The sequence below is a fragment of the Pelodiscus sinensis genome, chromosome 1 (assembly GCF_049634645.1).
Source record: "Pelodiscus sinensis isolate JC-2024 chromosome 1, ASM4963464v1, whole genome shotgun sequence".
In the NCBI taxonomy this organism is placed as follows: Eukaryota; Metazoa; Chordata; order Testudines; family Trionychidae; genus Pelodiscus; species Pelodiscus sinensis.
The window spans coordinates 51,684,006-51,699,738 of NC_134711.1; the positions used below are offsets into that span (position 1 = coordinate 51,684,006).

The window sequence follows — 15,733 nt, forward strand, 5'->3', positions numbered from 1 at the left end:
GCACCCTGGCAGGCACCACTGAAGGAAAAATTTCTGGTGACTGTGCATAGGACATACACATGCTAAGGCCAGAAAGGACATACACAATGCATCTGTGGCTACGTCTACACTACGTGCTTGCACATGAAGATTTTGAGCAAAAACTTCTTGTGCAAAAACTTCTTGCGCAAGAGCACACCCATACCTCAAAGCACATCGCAAAAGTGCCCAAGAGAGCGTCCACACTGCATGGTTGCTCTTGCACAAGAAAGCTCTTGTGCTTTTTCCCATAGGAGGATCCACACTTGCCTTTTTGCGCAATAATTGTAGCGCAGGAAGGAGTTATGCCTCGTAAAAGGAGGTTTACCTATACTGGCAAAAACCCTCTCCTCTGCCATTTAACTGTTGATTTACTTGTGCAAAAGCACATTTGAGGTGTGGATGCTCCATGGGTTTTTGTGCAAAAACAGCTGGTTTTGCACAAAAACTTTCCAGTGTAGATATAACCTCAAAGAACAACAGTAACAAAAAGTTAGTAATCATTTTATCTAATGCTCAACTATCTGAAGATGGAATCATTCTACTGCAATCGACTCTTTCATTGAGAACCCTCTTTATCTAACTTCTGATATTGTCTGAGGTACCTAAAAACTATATGGAAGTAAAGACAGTGAAAAAGCATTATGTAGAGAAGTGTTTCACTATTGAAGAAGAAGAGGAAAATGTGGAGTTGAACTGTCCTGTAAGTGAGACACTTAAGCCTCAGCATTATCCTCCATAATGATATCTTTAATAATTTTTTCAGGCCTCTAAGTAGCTTTTCAGTTTCATTCAAGAGTTCTCTTTATGTTTGACATCATGAAAATGGCTGACACCAATCTTTGAATATGCTATAAAATTATAGTGTAAAGGCAAAGAGAGGTCCTTGTTAAGAAGGTTCTCGTTCTATGCTAGCCATACCTGTATTTGACAAATAAATAATTGGAGTTCTTTGCCTTGGATATTGTCCTCCAGACAGCTTTAAGTTCACAGGACCACTGCTAGCTAGGTCTGCAAATGATGAATCTGGACCTGGAAGGAACCTCGAGAGATCATCAAGTCCCGATATTAACAATATTAAAGGAAAAGAAACACAGTATTACAAAAACCAAAAACCCAATGTAAAATGATTGGTTGACTATGAAGAAAGACCCAGTAATGGTGACAAGCACCCGTTCAGGAAAATTGCGTTCTTATCCAGTTATAGTTACGCTTTTTAAAAGGAAAGCCACAGAACCATTGTGTCTAGATTGTCTGAAGATGCTATCCAAAAATGCAGAGAAAGGAGTATGAAGAGGAGATCTTTGCCATTTGATCAGACATAAAAGAAAAAGATGAGAACTTTCTCATGTGCAGTCATCTGACATATTTGTCCAATCCTATTTAAACTTAATTTAAAGAAGTAAAATCTAACACAGTCCAGTGCCCTTTTAAATTTGTTAAAAATTCTTCCACATCCTCCACCACCTTCAATGTTAGATGGTCAAAAAAGGAGGATTGATCTTCAACTTCCCAATTATGCTCATCAGAATCTTCTCAGGAAGATTTTCTCTACCATTTGCCCCAAGCGTGAAACTTGTTCTGAGCACAAGCAGGCCATTTTGATCAAAACAAAGCATGCCTTGTATATGAGTTACAGTATAGGGAGCCATTGCATACAAAATTATAAGGACCTCTAACAGATTAGACTGCCGACAATGCTGCCATGTTCTCAGTAGCATGTTCTTAATCACTTTGATCATATTGGTCCTTCAGCCCTTGTATATATTGTGCTTATCACAACATGTGTTCCATTTTTCTTGTGTACTGGTTTTCTTTTTCATGTGTGGCCATGACTTTCACAATAAAATCTTCCAGTCTTTTTGGAGCTCATTCCAGTGGTCATTTCAGTTCCCATGGGTATCACTTGGGGACCTCTGCAGTTCATCAATTGTTAATGAACCTCACTAGAATCTAATTAACAAATATTTGAAACTCATGAGGTACAAACCAAATCACTCTTCAGAGATGTTCTAGTTCAGTACAACTGGTCTGTAATTTAGATGTCGTATATTGAGCTCACAGGGAGGAAGGGGTTGAAATTCAAGACTGATAAACTTGTGTCCAAAATCTGTGAGCGTAGGTTGTTGCGTTATATTACATCAAAATGCGGAAAAGTTGTGGAAGTAAAATCTCACAAGGCAGACCACTTACGTTAGAATATCATGTGTTTTGTTCTTACTTACCTCGCAGGGACCAGCAGTGAGTGTTTGACAAACTAGCCAAAATGCTGGTATATTTAGGGGAATTGATTTGTATATAAAAATAGATGATCACTGAGCAGAGAATTGGTGGATGGTGATGATATGCATTGTCTAAAGTTACTAGAGAGAGCTTATTTCAAACAAATACTTTTTACACCAGTACAATAACTTTAATCTCTACTGCTCTCCAAAGATGAGCTGGTGCTCAGGGAGCATGGGGCACAGGCAATGCCGCAACCAATCCAGATATACTCCTTTGGGCATTGCAGCACTGTTAGCAGTGTCTCTCTTTAGTCTCATCCACATTATGGCTGTCTTCTGCATGGGTAGATGGCACTGTGGTCTTCATGCATCCTCTTCTCTTCTGCCTCCTTGCCATGAGCACTTGGTCAGAGAGAATCATACTTTTGCTCTTGAATGGAAATCTATTTGTCAATATATAATATAAACTTATCTTGGTTATAAAACACTGGAATGTTTGTTTTTTTTTTAATCAATGTGTTCCAGGGATTTAACAACAGGACTTGCCTTTTCACTTCTCCTTCAAGTATGTATGAGGAGAGGGATGCTCTTTATCACACTGGGCCCTAGTTTTACTACAGGTTGGACCTCCCAAAACCAGGACTCCCTCATCTGGCAACATCCCTGGTCTGGCAGGACCATTGGTGTTCCTGGGCCAGGGAGTCCTGGCTGGGAGACCCAGTGGGAAGAGGGCTGGTGGCTCAGAGCCCAGCGGGGTGAGGCTGGCACCAGAGCCCCAGTAGTGCAGCAGGGGTCACGGCAGCCCCAGTAGCAGGGCTGGAGATGTGGCAGATGCGGCCCCCCCGGTAGCGGGGCCAGGACTGGAGATGTGGCAGTCGCAGCAGCTGGGCTGCGGGTGGGGCAGTCCAGACTGTCGGGGCCGCAACAGCCTGGCAGAAGCGGTGGCTGGGGTCAGCAGCGGGGAGAGAAGGTGGCTTGAGGAACTGGTAGCAGGGGACCTCCTCTGGTCCAGCAAATTCCCTTGTTTGGGACCAGCCAAGTCCTGAGGATGCCAGACTAGAGAGGACCAACCTGTATCTTACCTTTCTCTTGAAAAAGTGTACGCAAGAAGCTTTATCCAAGACATACTAGTGCCATTATCTATTGTTAGGCCCATTGTTGTGTAATATAGTCATTTAATTATCTGTACAGGAAGTTTAGCAGTAACATAGAAAAATTTGCACTTCACCCAAAGTTATTAGGTTGGACAAATCCAGAGAGGACTTCAGAGGGACTTATGTAAGAATCATAGAATCTGAGAATACTAGGACTGGAAGGGACCTTGAGAGGTCATCGAGTCCAGTCCCCTGCCCCCACGGCAGGACCAGGCACCATCTAGACCATCTCTGATAGACATTTATCCAACCTACTCTTAAATACCTCCACAGATGGAGATTCCACAAGCTCCCTGGACAATTTATTCCAGTGTTTAACCACCTTGACAGTTAGGAACTTTTTCCTAACGTCCAACCTAAACCTCCCTTGCTGCAGTTTAAGCCCATTGCTTCTTGTTCTATCCCCAGAGGCCAAGATGAACAAGTTTTCTCTCTGCTTCTTTTGACACCCTTTTAGATACGTGAAAACTGCTATCATGTCCCCCCCTCAATCTTCTCTTTTCCAAACTAATCAAACCCAATTCTTTCAGCCTTCCTTCATAGGTCATGTTCTCTAGACCTTTAATCATTCTTGTTGCTCTTCTCTGGACCCTCTCCAATTTCTCCACATCTTTCTTGAAATGCGGTGCCCAGAACTGGACACAATACTCCAACTGAGGCCTAAGCTAGGTGAATGTGCAAGACTTTGACAAATGAAAGCAAGTGTTGATAAGTGCAAAGTAATGCACATTTCAAGGAAACAAATATAACTGCTTCTGCACCTTGCAGAATTAACTGTATTACCTCAAGAAAGGGAGGTAGGTGTCATTGTGGCTAATTCAGTGAAGAAAACCTATGCCCAAAAACGTAAACAGGATGTTTGGCTGCATAAAAAATGGGGTGAATAATAATACAGAAAATATTATCATGCCATTATATATTCAGTGGTGCATCTTATTGCATACAGTTTCCTCATACATTTGAGGAAATTGTATGCAATATAAATCACCTCATCTCAGAAACAATAGAAAAATTAGTGGAGGCTTAGAAAAGAGTGAAGTTATTTGTCATGGTAAAACTCTTAAAGCCACGTCCCTTGAGGGAAAAGGGACACAATCGGGAGGGGGGGGTAAAGGGGTAACAAGACATAGCGGAGCTGAAGTCGTAAGGACTCCCGGACAGAATTGCAAAAATGCTCTGGCCATAGATGGCCCGTGGACCGTGAGTTTGAGATGCTGTCTCAAAAGCTTGTCTATCACTAACAGAAGTTAGTCTAATAAATGATATTACCTCATCCGAATTATGTCTCTGGTGTTGACTAGTTTATTGTTCAAATAATGCCAAACTGTTGATGCCTTTTCAATTTTTTACTTGTTATATAGAGATAGAATGGGATCAGATCTTATGATTGAAACTGCAAGAAATCCCAAATGTCCTAAGGTAAGTGCAGATTAAAAAAAAAATCAATATTTTATTGAAAAAATTAATTAGGAAAAAACAGCTTTGGGTGATGGTTCTATCACTTGAAAAAATATTATTTGTACAAATCATGTAATTTTTGTAACCTATACTCTGAAAGGTTTCTATAAAAACAACATCCATTTAAAAATTAAAACTCCATGAGATATCTTAAAGATTTGCCAACCCTGCTGCAGTAGTTTTATACTTTAAGCTGATAGCAGTATACTGATTTTTAGATAGGTTGGTTCCCATAAGATGATGTTCATGAACTGAATACTGAGACATACTTCTCAACTACACTCATTTTTGTGTCATATCTTGGATTCTACAATTTTCAATTTTTTTTATCCTAGAATCCTTTCTAGGAATGTTAAAATTAGATTAATCGACTAATCGAATAGTTGATGGAATTTCCATAGACTATTCAGTTAGTCAATAAAGGCGCTTCCACTTTGAAATGTAGCAAGAGCCCGCTAGGCTGCTGCTACATTTCAAAGGCAAAAGTGCCACACAGCATTCCACCTTTTGAAATGTACAAGAGCCCCACCAGGAGCTCTTGTGTGTTTCAATTATTGAAACACCGTGTGGAGCCGGACTCTCTGAGTCCCCGCTAGCCCCAAGCTCCATGCAGTGCTTCCACTTTGAAATGTACAAGAGCCCTAGCAGAGACTCTTGGACATTTCAAAGGTGGAATGACGCCACTGTGCCCCTGCCCCATCCCATGGAGCTGGAGCTGGGGGGGAACCAGCTTTTAAGCCGTCTCCCCCAAGTACCTTCTCCTTATCTCCTCTCCACTCCTCCCCCCGCCCGGCCTTGCTGCCTCTTTCTGCCAGAGGCAGTGTAACTCTGTAGGGCTCAGGGACAGGTGCCTCCCCCTCGGGGTCAGTGGGCGGCCACTGCACCCACTAAACCCTGCTTAGTCTCTAGTGGGAAATTAGGTGTGGCTTTCGGGTTAAGGACAGTCCTACATAGCCATCAGTGGCAAACAGTTCAGAACCCCGGCCCTGGTTCAAGACAGGGCAGCAGGCAAACAAACACAGTTCTCAGCCCAGGCCTTTGATTCAGGCAGTAAACGAACAGTTCTGAGCCCCCTCCCTGCCTCAGGCCTTGGTTCAGGACGGGGCTGCAAACAGGTAAAGAGTTCAGAGCCCCAAGCCTTGGTACAAGGTGAGGCGGCAGGCAGACAGTTCAGACAGTCTTAATATAAGCACCCAGCCGCATCCCCTTGCTCACTCGGGGGTCTGGCAGGTCCAAGTTGCAGTTCCATAACAGCCAAAGAGGGAGACTGCCACCCAGTAGTAGGGTGGCAGGGGGAACACAGGCCCACCCACTCCACTGCCTCCCAGTCCAAGCCCCTAGTAGCAGCAGAGCAGTCCGCTGCCAAGTCAGCACAAAGCCGCACCACAAAATTGTGCCCAGGTTCTGGTCTACCCAAACAGTGGTTGGCTACCCATGGACTTCTTCCCTTTTCCCCCTTGGGTGGTACCTGTGCCCAGTGCAGGTCCTCTGGGCTTCGTAGCTCTGGAACCCTTGGCCAGGAAAGCAGTCTCTTTAGTACGTTGTCCAGTTGGGGCCTCGGTGACCCAGGCCAGTCCTCTGCTTCTCCTGGGTCGAGCTCCTCCTTTGGGTGCGCAGAGGCGGCTTCTGGCTCTTTCTGTCACTGGCCTTGCACTGGTCTCTCTGGTAGGCCTTTAATATCCCTGGACCCGTTTCCTGGCTTCCGGTCAGGTGGGTCACTAGGGCCAGGTGCTGCCCACCAAGGCTCAGGGATGGACGCCACTCAACTCCACTGTAGACAGAAAGAGGGGGAAGCGGCTATGTGACTAGTGTGTCTACTTCGGATAAGCTTTTGCTCATTGGCTAGTCAACTAGTTGATTAGTTGCTTATATCCCTAATCCCTTTAGTAGTGATCTCTTTTCTCGGTACCAGTTAGTTGGAGAGGTGTTTATATCTAGCCCAGCACTGGAGTGAAAAATGGGAAAGGAAAGGTTATTTTGGTTTTGGTGTGTGGAAAGAGGAGAAATAATGATTAAATCATGAACAGTTTGGTAATTAGTAGGTGTCTTATTGTAGTACTATAGCCAATATTTTAACATTAAAAGAAAAAGGTTCTGATTTTTCAAAAAATAGACAGAAGCACAACTGATTGTCATTATACTCCATGTGTAAGAGGAAGACATGAAAAAAGCTGGAATAGCCTATTATTTTGAGGGAGGATGATATTCAACTTTCAAATTCAAGTTTCTCAGTAACAAAATAAGTTTATAAATTGATATGGAAGTTATTTAGTGTAACCACTTTAGTGATGGCAGTCTAACGTGATTATAGTATTATCCCAGTGGTCCCCAACGCGGTGCTCGCAGGCGCCATGGCGCCCGCCGGGACATTTATGTGCGCCTGCTGAAACATCTGGGCTGGGCCCCCCCCGGCGCGCGGCACATGCATGGTGCCGGCTCCAGGCGCGGGACACATGGGCGGCCCCTCCCCTGGGCGTGCGGAACATGTGCAGGGCCGGCCCGGGGTGCGTTGCCGGCCCCTGCCCCAGGCGCACGGCACATGCGCAGTGCCGACCCCGGGCGCATGGCTCGTGGGTGGCCCCGCCCCCGGCTGCGTGGCGCATGCGTGGCCCCGCCCCCGGATGCCCAGCACGTGAGCATCTCCGCCCCCGGGCGCCCAGCAGTCACGCAACGTTGGGGATCACTGTATTATCCAAATAAAAAAATGGTCATACAAGGTGCTTTGTGCTCTCAACTCCTAATGAATTCAATAAGGAAGGGTTTTCCAGGAAGCATTTAAGTACGTCACATGTTAGGATTCTATCCTGATGTGAAAAATGTATGTGTTAATAAGCAAATAAAATTTTTTGAGTGTAATCCTATTCCCATTGAAGTCACTGAAAGTTTTGCTATTGGCTTCAATGGAAGCAGAAGACTCTCTCTCTCTCTCCCTCCCTCCCTCCCTCCCTCCCTCCCCCCCCCCCCCCCCCATAAAAGAAACTTTTCCTGCAGGACAACAGAATGACGTAATCATGTCACTTTGCATCCCGCAGCCCTGCCCTCAGCCACCCTGCCTCCCCTCTTTCTCCACCCCTCCCCTGTACTCTGGGGGAGGGGGGGCATGAGCCACATGCCCTGTCCTTTCGCAGGGGCAGGGTAGAGCTGGAGCCACGAGGTCTCCCCCTTCGTGGCGGGGGGGGGGGCGAGGAGTGGAGCCACGAGGTCTCTCCAATCATGGGGAGGTGGAACCACAAGGTCTCCCCCCTTGTGCGGGGGGGGGGGGGCAGAGCCACGAGGTCTCCTTCCTCGTGGGGGGGGCAGAGCCCTGAGGCTTCCCCCCCTCATGGGAGGGGACTGGGGGCTGTGTGCCTCCCTCCCTTTCCCCCCCATGGCCAGAGGGAGAAAGCTGGGTCTGCCTCAGCTCAGCTCAACTCCCCATGGCCGGAGGGAAAGAATGGGCCAGCCACCCGGCAGCCAGAGGGAGAGAGCCGGGCCAGCCTTGGCCTGGCCCGACCCTCCAGCACCTGGAGGGAGAGAGTCAGAATAGTGTTGGCCTCGCCCAAGCCCCCCAGTGGCTTAGGGAGAGAGCAGAAGCAGGCTAAGGCTGTCAAGCCTCAGCCTGGCTCTTCTTGGTGGCTGCATGGAGAGCTGGGGATGACTACCCGCAGAAAAGGAGATTGTTGAGCATAGCGAGCAAGGGGCACAGCCCCCTTGTTTGAGGTGAACAGAAAATTGTTGTACCTCATCATTTGTAGCTTAATCACTGTCTCTCAGAAGTTTTATATATATTGTTTTTATTCCTGTTAAAGCTATGTTTACTGTGAATAGAGTAATTTACTTGCAATTTTGCCACTGAGAGATTGGAGTTAATGCACTGATATCATTACTTCAACTTGAAGTGCTGATGAGTAATACTTTCATAAAAACAAAGACTACTTTTGTAAAAGCATGCAAATAGTATCAGCCACCCACTAATTTGTTAAGAGACATTGTTTTAGACAATACCAGCCATACTCAGTCTATGCATCATCAGTTAAAGATCTTGCAAATTCTTACCATCATATAGTAAGCATTTTGTAAATAGTGATTATAATTATGGGTAAGTGTCTCTCTAAAATATGCTGATCGCTGCTTCCAGACCTTTCTTTCTGGGAAGTATTACTTTATCTCTCCCACTTAGAATGACATGTACAATTCTTTTGTTCATGGTATTTCAGTAGCATTGTGAAAAAATCTAGGACTATAAAATGTAGGAGAATTTTGCATTTCTTACCATCTTAGTTATTTTACCTAGTTGTTTGATCATTTTTGTTGAAATGTAGTAATGTTTTTTTTATCTATTTTGTTTTTCTAAGGTAAGGAAACATGCCACAAGTATTATACACAGGTGTAGTTGTATAATTGTTTTAAGATATGAGTCTCTATGCTAGTTTGGACAGCCTAAGATTACTGTCTCTGGGAAAAAAAAGACATGCAGTTGAGTTTTGTATCATTAGGTATGTGTTCCACATCATTTCTGCTTGGATAGTGCTATTTTCTGGCTTTTTTAAGGTTGCTCCATTTTGGAACCTTGACTACCTTCTTTTTGTATTGATTAGAAATAACTATTTATAGTAGCCCCAAGAATCTGGAAATAATATCCAGATAAGTTAAAAAATAATAAAACACTTGTTAGATTTAGGTAGGCTCTTGTCTTTAAAGAATATTTTTCCAATATTTGCCTTTAACTTACTAATAAAAAGTCCAAAGATCATTTTATGTCAGGGATCTGGTTATTTTCTGTAAAATTCCAGTTAATGGAGCTAGTTGAAAACAGAACAGCAAATGGTGATAATCTCATCATTTCTCATTGAAAATAAGTCCAAAAAAAATATTTCACTGATTTATAAACTTCCTTTGTTAATATGGAGGTCTACTTTCTCTTGATTGATAAGACGCTGGTAACTTGTGATACCTGTCAACTCCCTCTGTGCTTTCTTTGCATTGAGTTCTATGGGTTTTTTAAAGATAAAAATAATATAGGATACTGTCTTTGCCTCAGAGTTTGAGCTTCTCTGGCTTTTACAGACTAGCGGAATCTTAGAGAAGAGGAGGTATCTCAACTCTGCAGTTGTGATACTATCTGACATGGAAGAAGCATTGGTGAGCTCCACAGAGAGCAATGTCCATATTTCACAATCAGAAGGGCAGTAGACTATGACATTAGGATAGAAACAAAACAAAAAAAGAATGTTTCTTGATTATACCTAATAAAAATGGGTATAACCAGGTTGTACATCACAAAGCATTCATTTTTGTATAAGCTGTCCATGTGAATTTTATTCTCCTGTTTTACTTTAGTGGTTGTATTGTCAGGTGTACAGCATGATGTGCAAAGACAATGTTTAAATCTTGTAGCTGTGGGAGATCTAATGTGCTGGCATCTGAAGCCATATTTATTTTTCTAATCTATTAGGTAGCTGCAGTAAGCACCATTGTAAACAGAGGAATACCACTGAAAGCATTTGTGTTTAGAAACTACAACCACTTTCCAGGTATCAAATCTCACTACATTGGAGGTTGTCAGTATAAACTATGGCAAGCCATTAGAGCATCATCTGCTGCACCTGGCTATTTTCAGGAGTATGTCTTGGGTAATGACCTTCATCAGGTAAGTTGACATCTGCATAAGTAATAAACCCTGCTACGTTATACTTGGGGATGAATATGTAAGAACAATTACCATGTTTTATTCTATTCTTTGTGTCCTGTAGCACCTTAGAAACTAACAGATTTATTAGAGCACAAGTTTTTGTGAGTTTTACCCACTTGATCAGATGAATTGAAATGGAAGTTACGCAAGCAGGGGCATATACATAAGAAATTGATCGTATTAATGAAACATTAACAATGATGCATTACCTTCATTAACACAAGCAAATTCTTCCTTATATGCACCCCTGCTTCTGTAACTTCCACTCCAGTTCGTCTGATGATGTGAGTTTTACCCACGAAAGCTTATGCCCTAATAAATCTGTTAGTCTCTAAGGGTACGTCTACACTGCACGGCTGTTACAGGATACCAGAGGTATCCTGAAATACCTACCCCACGTCTACACAAGCTGCCTGTTATTTCAGAATATGTTTCAAAATAACGGGCATGCTATTTCAGCATCCTGGTAACCCTCTTTCCACAAGGGTTTAGGGATGTCTCAAAATAGTGTGTTACTTCAAAATTTGGCACTGTGTAGATGCACCAAATTTCGAAATAGCCTATTCCTAAATTCAGTCGAAATAAGATATGCAATTTGCATAGCGCAAATTGCGTATCTTATTTTGAGTTTAGGATGCTGTGTAGATGTACCCTACGGTGCCACAGGATTCCTGGTTTTTGCAGATACAGGCTTATATGGCTATCCTCCAAGTCTAACCTTAGTAATATTTTTTCTTTAAATTATTAGGAACTGGTAGCTAAGAATGTTATGGGGAGGAAAGAAAACTGTTAGTTATTTTGACAATTACAGAAGAGTTGAAAAACATGGAGAGAGAGAGACTTTCTCTGTCACTCCATTCACCCTGACATACACACACCTGTCCCACCTTTAAATCCTTCTAAATCAGGAAGGAAACCATAAAACAGTTGGAAATTGGTTCCTATTTCCAACTGGTATTTCATTAGGTATTATTTCACTAAGCAGATGTTCCAGCTAATATTAAATAGTAGCATAAAGTGTGAAAAATACAAATTAGTATTATTCAGTGTTCCTTACTTACACTTGTGAAGTTTATAATTTATTATTTCAGTTTCCCTCACTGACAATCATAGCTCTCAGGAGAATTTCCCTTGCAATCTGAGACCACATGCGTTGTTATAGTAGGCCTGCTGCCACAGCACCTCTTCTGGCAGCTACCACTTATATGTAATTCAGCATAAATGTGTAGTTAGTAAAACTTGACAAGCCAACATCTTACATCAACAGCCTATTCCTTCATAAGAAACGGTTACCTTTTCACTGACCTGTGAGAAAGTACAAAGAGAAGCACACATTTCTCTAACAGTTCTCTTTTCAGTCTTTCTGTGTTGTTTGCTTCCTCCAGTACTCTCCTTACTGACAGTCCTTCAGGTCTTCTGATTTTTAAAGGGTTCTTTTAATAGTGTACAGTTACCTAATGCAGAGAGAGTGCACTTAAACCTTTTGTTGCAGATAGATACTTTATTGGTTCTGAGTCAGAGGATATTAAACTTGAGATATTCAGTATCAAAAGTACTGGTTTCTACTGCTTGAGCTAAAGGAGAAGTTCCATTATGTTGCATCTTTAGTAGACTCAACACTGCATGAACATCAGCTGCTAGAAGAGAAAACAGCACATTTTAGACAAGTTACAATGCACTGTCCTCTGAACTAGGGATGTTAAATATCGGTTAATTGAATAGTCAATTAACCTCATGAATTCTTATTTATTGATCAACTATCCTGTAGTCCCCAGAGGTGGGACTGGCAGCCAGTGTGCTCTGGCCCCGCTCCTGGGGAGCCTCCTGCCACCCCATGCTGCTGCTTCTCTATCCAGTGGGGTGGGAGCTAGTCTGCGAGGGGAGCCACTTTAAAAACCAGCTGCTTGCATGCCTGGCTCCTAATACACTTTAAATGCAGAGCTGCAGCGGGGGGTAGGTCCTCGACCCAGTGCAAGCTGGGACTGAGCTGGGCTGCTGGCCAGCCTGCTAAAAAATTTACTGGTAAGGGCGGGAGGGAAATGTGTGCAGTCTGTAGCATTAACCTATAAGCTTTTGCTAATCGGTTAATCGCCTATACTATTACATCCCTACTCTGAACTTCCTAATGAGACACATTTCTTAGGGCCTGATCCCATCTGTTTAGGCCTATCAGTTAAATATAACTTGCCCAAGTCATGATTAAGGAGTATTGAAGCGTGTACACATCAAATATTGAAGACTTTGTTTAGTATATTTGATGCGAAGAATAGCTAAGAGTAATGGAATGAAATTACAAGGGCTACAATTTATACTAAATATCAGGAAAATTTCTGATATATAAGGGTGGCACCATGGAGATGGTGCTGGGGGGAGCTGGCTTTTAAGCCAGCTCCCCGCAGCACCAGCTTCATAGAGGCAGCAAGCAGGTGGAAGCGATTAGTCACTACTCCAGTTGGCTACCCAATAAGGTCGACTACTCAACTACTTGCTAATATCCCTAATAAATGAACAGAATGGTGTTTAGAAGACATTATTATGTCAGATATAATCCATTAGTGACTACAATATACAACTTCATAAACTTCTTTTAAAACTCTCAAAGCTGAAGTAATTCTGATATACAGTCAGTTCACCTCTTTTTTTTACTTTGAAACTTCTCCAGCTCTGGTAGGTTTGATGGTTTATTTCCTCTCTGTTTTCCTAAGATCAGGTCTCAACATATTCACTTGCCTACTTATATTTTGAGAGTTAAAAATCATGGTTGACAGTTGGCATTGGAGAGTAGGCTCCAAAGGAGCTCTATCTTTAGAGGGGTAGGAGACTTTCTTGTAGAGTTCTGAAAGATGCAATAGGAGGATAATGAGCCTTCCTATTGCACTCTTCTCCTAAGTCTTATTTTGCCAGTGTGTGCAAAGTACGTTAGACAAGTGAACTGAGATGTGAGTTATCAAGGTTGCTGGGAATCTGATGGAATTTGGGGAAAATCTAGTATGTATGCCTTTACTGTCATGGTGATAGCGTGGTAATTGGTACTTCAGACATCTAATCCTTATGTGGCACCGTATCTGGAACACTCAATAGTCACATTTTCATTACCTGTATCCATTAGTCTCATTGACCAGAATACTGGAGAAAAGACTTTCCTTTTGATTTTGAATATAGAGGAATCATTCTGTTTGATCACCTTGTATTACTGTTGTATATTACATTTGTTCATATATCAATTTGATGAGAAAAATTGTGGCTGTGTTTTAGGAGCTTGGCTCAACTGGAAATTAAATGCATATTAAAATTTTAATTTTTTTTACAGAAATTATATAGTGTGCTTGCATTAAAGAAATTATATATATCTATATAAAAATTATATACAGCCATATGTTTGCAGAGAGTAGTGTTCTCTGAATTATAGCATTTGTTTTTAAAAGATGAGCTTTAGAAATGGCTTGGAAAATGTCCTTTCACTGTTCAGAATAGCTCATCATCATGTTATCTTTTTCAACACCACTAATTCTATAGTCACATAGCATATGGAAATCTGGTTACAGTTTTTACGGTTAAAATAAAGTCTGTAGAGGTACCTGGAGACCCAATTAATGTGTCAAAATGGTTATTAAAATACTAGTCAAAGTTCAGCATTAAAATTGAAACATTAAAATTTAGGGCATTTGGCTTTCTGTTTTTGATAAGAGATTACTTATGGACAAAATGTATCATCAGTTTGTCAGTTGGTTTCATCTTTCAATTTTGGTTGTAAAAATGGTATAGACAGTTGACCTGACTTCAGGGCATCAGGATGAGTCTGAAAAATATTTATTCTGGCATTCCAAAACGTTTGTAGATTTGTATAGGTAGTCGGCCTGTTTGTTTGCCTCACTAATGTTGTTTGATATTTGTTGAAACTGGAGACCTTTCTAAAACTGTATGAACTTAGCTAGATGAGTGAAGCAAAGCCAGGATTGAGATGCATTAGCAGAGCAGCATAGGAAATATTGAACAATGCATTCCTGAACTATGTCTGACTCTAACCATGGGTCAGTTGCTCAGTTTAATTCCCCCCACCCACATACATGTGCATGCGCGTGCATATACATGTGTTCTATTTCTAGGAAAATGTACAACATGGTTCACAGAGTTGGTTGCTGTCAAATTTTGGAAAGGCTCAGAAATATATTATGCTAATTATTACTTAAATTTAACTCTTTCAGCACAAATATTAACAGTGTATGGGATTGGTGCATCTCAGGCATCAGATGCCTAAATATTTTTCCTATTTGTCGGAGAGAGATCAGCTGCTATACAATTCATATTGCCAAAAAAGAATCACAATGTTTATATTTGCTCAGTCATGCAGTGCTATCTTGTTACACACTAGCAAGTAGGAAAAACAGTGCAGCTGCTGGTAGATGAGAGGAAGAGGATTAATGTACTTTGTGGCTCAAAAGAGGAACGCATTAAACATTCAAAGGGATTTAATCCCTCTAGCATGCTTCAACAGTAACCATCCAAGCCTAGGGATACCAACTCATGATGTCAAGATATGGAAATTATACTACTATCTATATATAAAAAAGAAATCTGATATTGAACTCTAGATATGAAACACTCATGATCTTTTAGCATCTCCCAACCTTTTTGCTGCTAATAATTTTTTCTTCAATTCCCCCTGAAGTGAAAGCAGTTTCTTTTATCTTCTCCTTTTTTCTTCAGTATGAAAAACATTCAGTGTTTGGGATACTCACTAATGTCACTTGAGGAGGCAGCATGATATGTCAAGCAAATTGTCAGTTAAATAATAGAGAAGGCTGTGACCGCAATACAACTTCTTTCTTAAGACAAAATATAGTCATTAACCCTGTCTCCCCCTCACTTACAAATGTCTTCAGATTTCCCATCATTGCTCTAATGTATTACAGCTTCACTTGTGGAAATACAAGCCACTGATGATTTAGCCACCATGTCATCTAGACCTGTTCTGGACAGGGCTAGTTAATATAGTAGTTAAATTGCTGTCAGCTAGTCTACTACTAATGGTTGACGTTCACCCGTGAAAGTGGAATAATGGGACATTTGAAAAAGATGACTAATAAAGATGCAACCTAAAAGTTAATGGAAATACCTTCTGTAATATAGAAAAATATTTTAAATGTCGAAGTAACATACTGAAGTGCCTACAACTTCAAGTGGGCTCTTGATAAAATGAAAGAGAA

At 41.8% G+C, this 15,733-nt stretch overlaps 1 protein-coding gene across 1 annotated transcript in view; it reads left to right on the forward strand.

Annotated features, from left to right (window-relative positions):
* Window positions 1-15,733, forward strand: part of PNPLA8 (patatin like domain 8, phospholipase A2) — a 60,208-nt gene that overhangs the window by 20,715 nt on the left and 23,760 nt on the right. Inside the window, exons 7-8 of the mRNA XM_006122501.2 lie at window positions 4,759-4,816; window positions 10,290-10,484. Coding sequence (XP_006122563.2) covers window positions 4,759-4,816; window positions 10,290-10,484 — 253 coding nt within the window. The remainder of the gene's footprint in view (window positions 1-4,758; window positions 4,817-10,289; window positions 10,485-15,733) is intronic.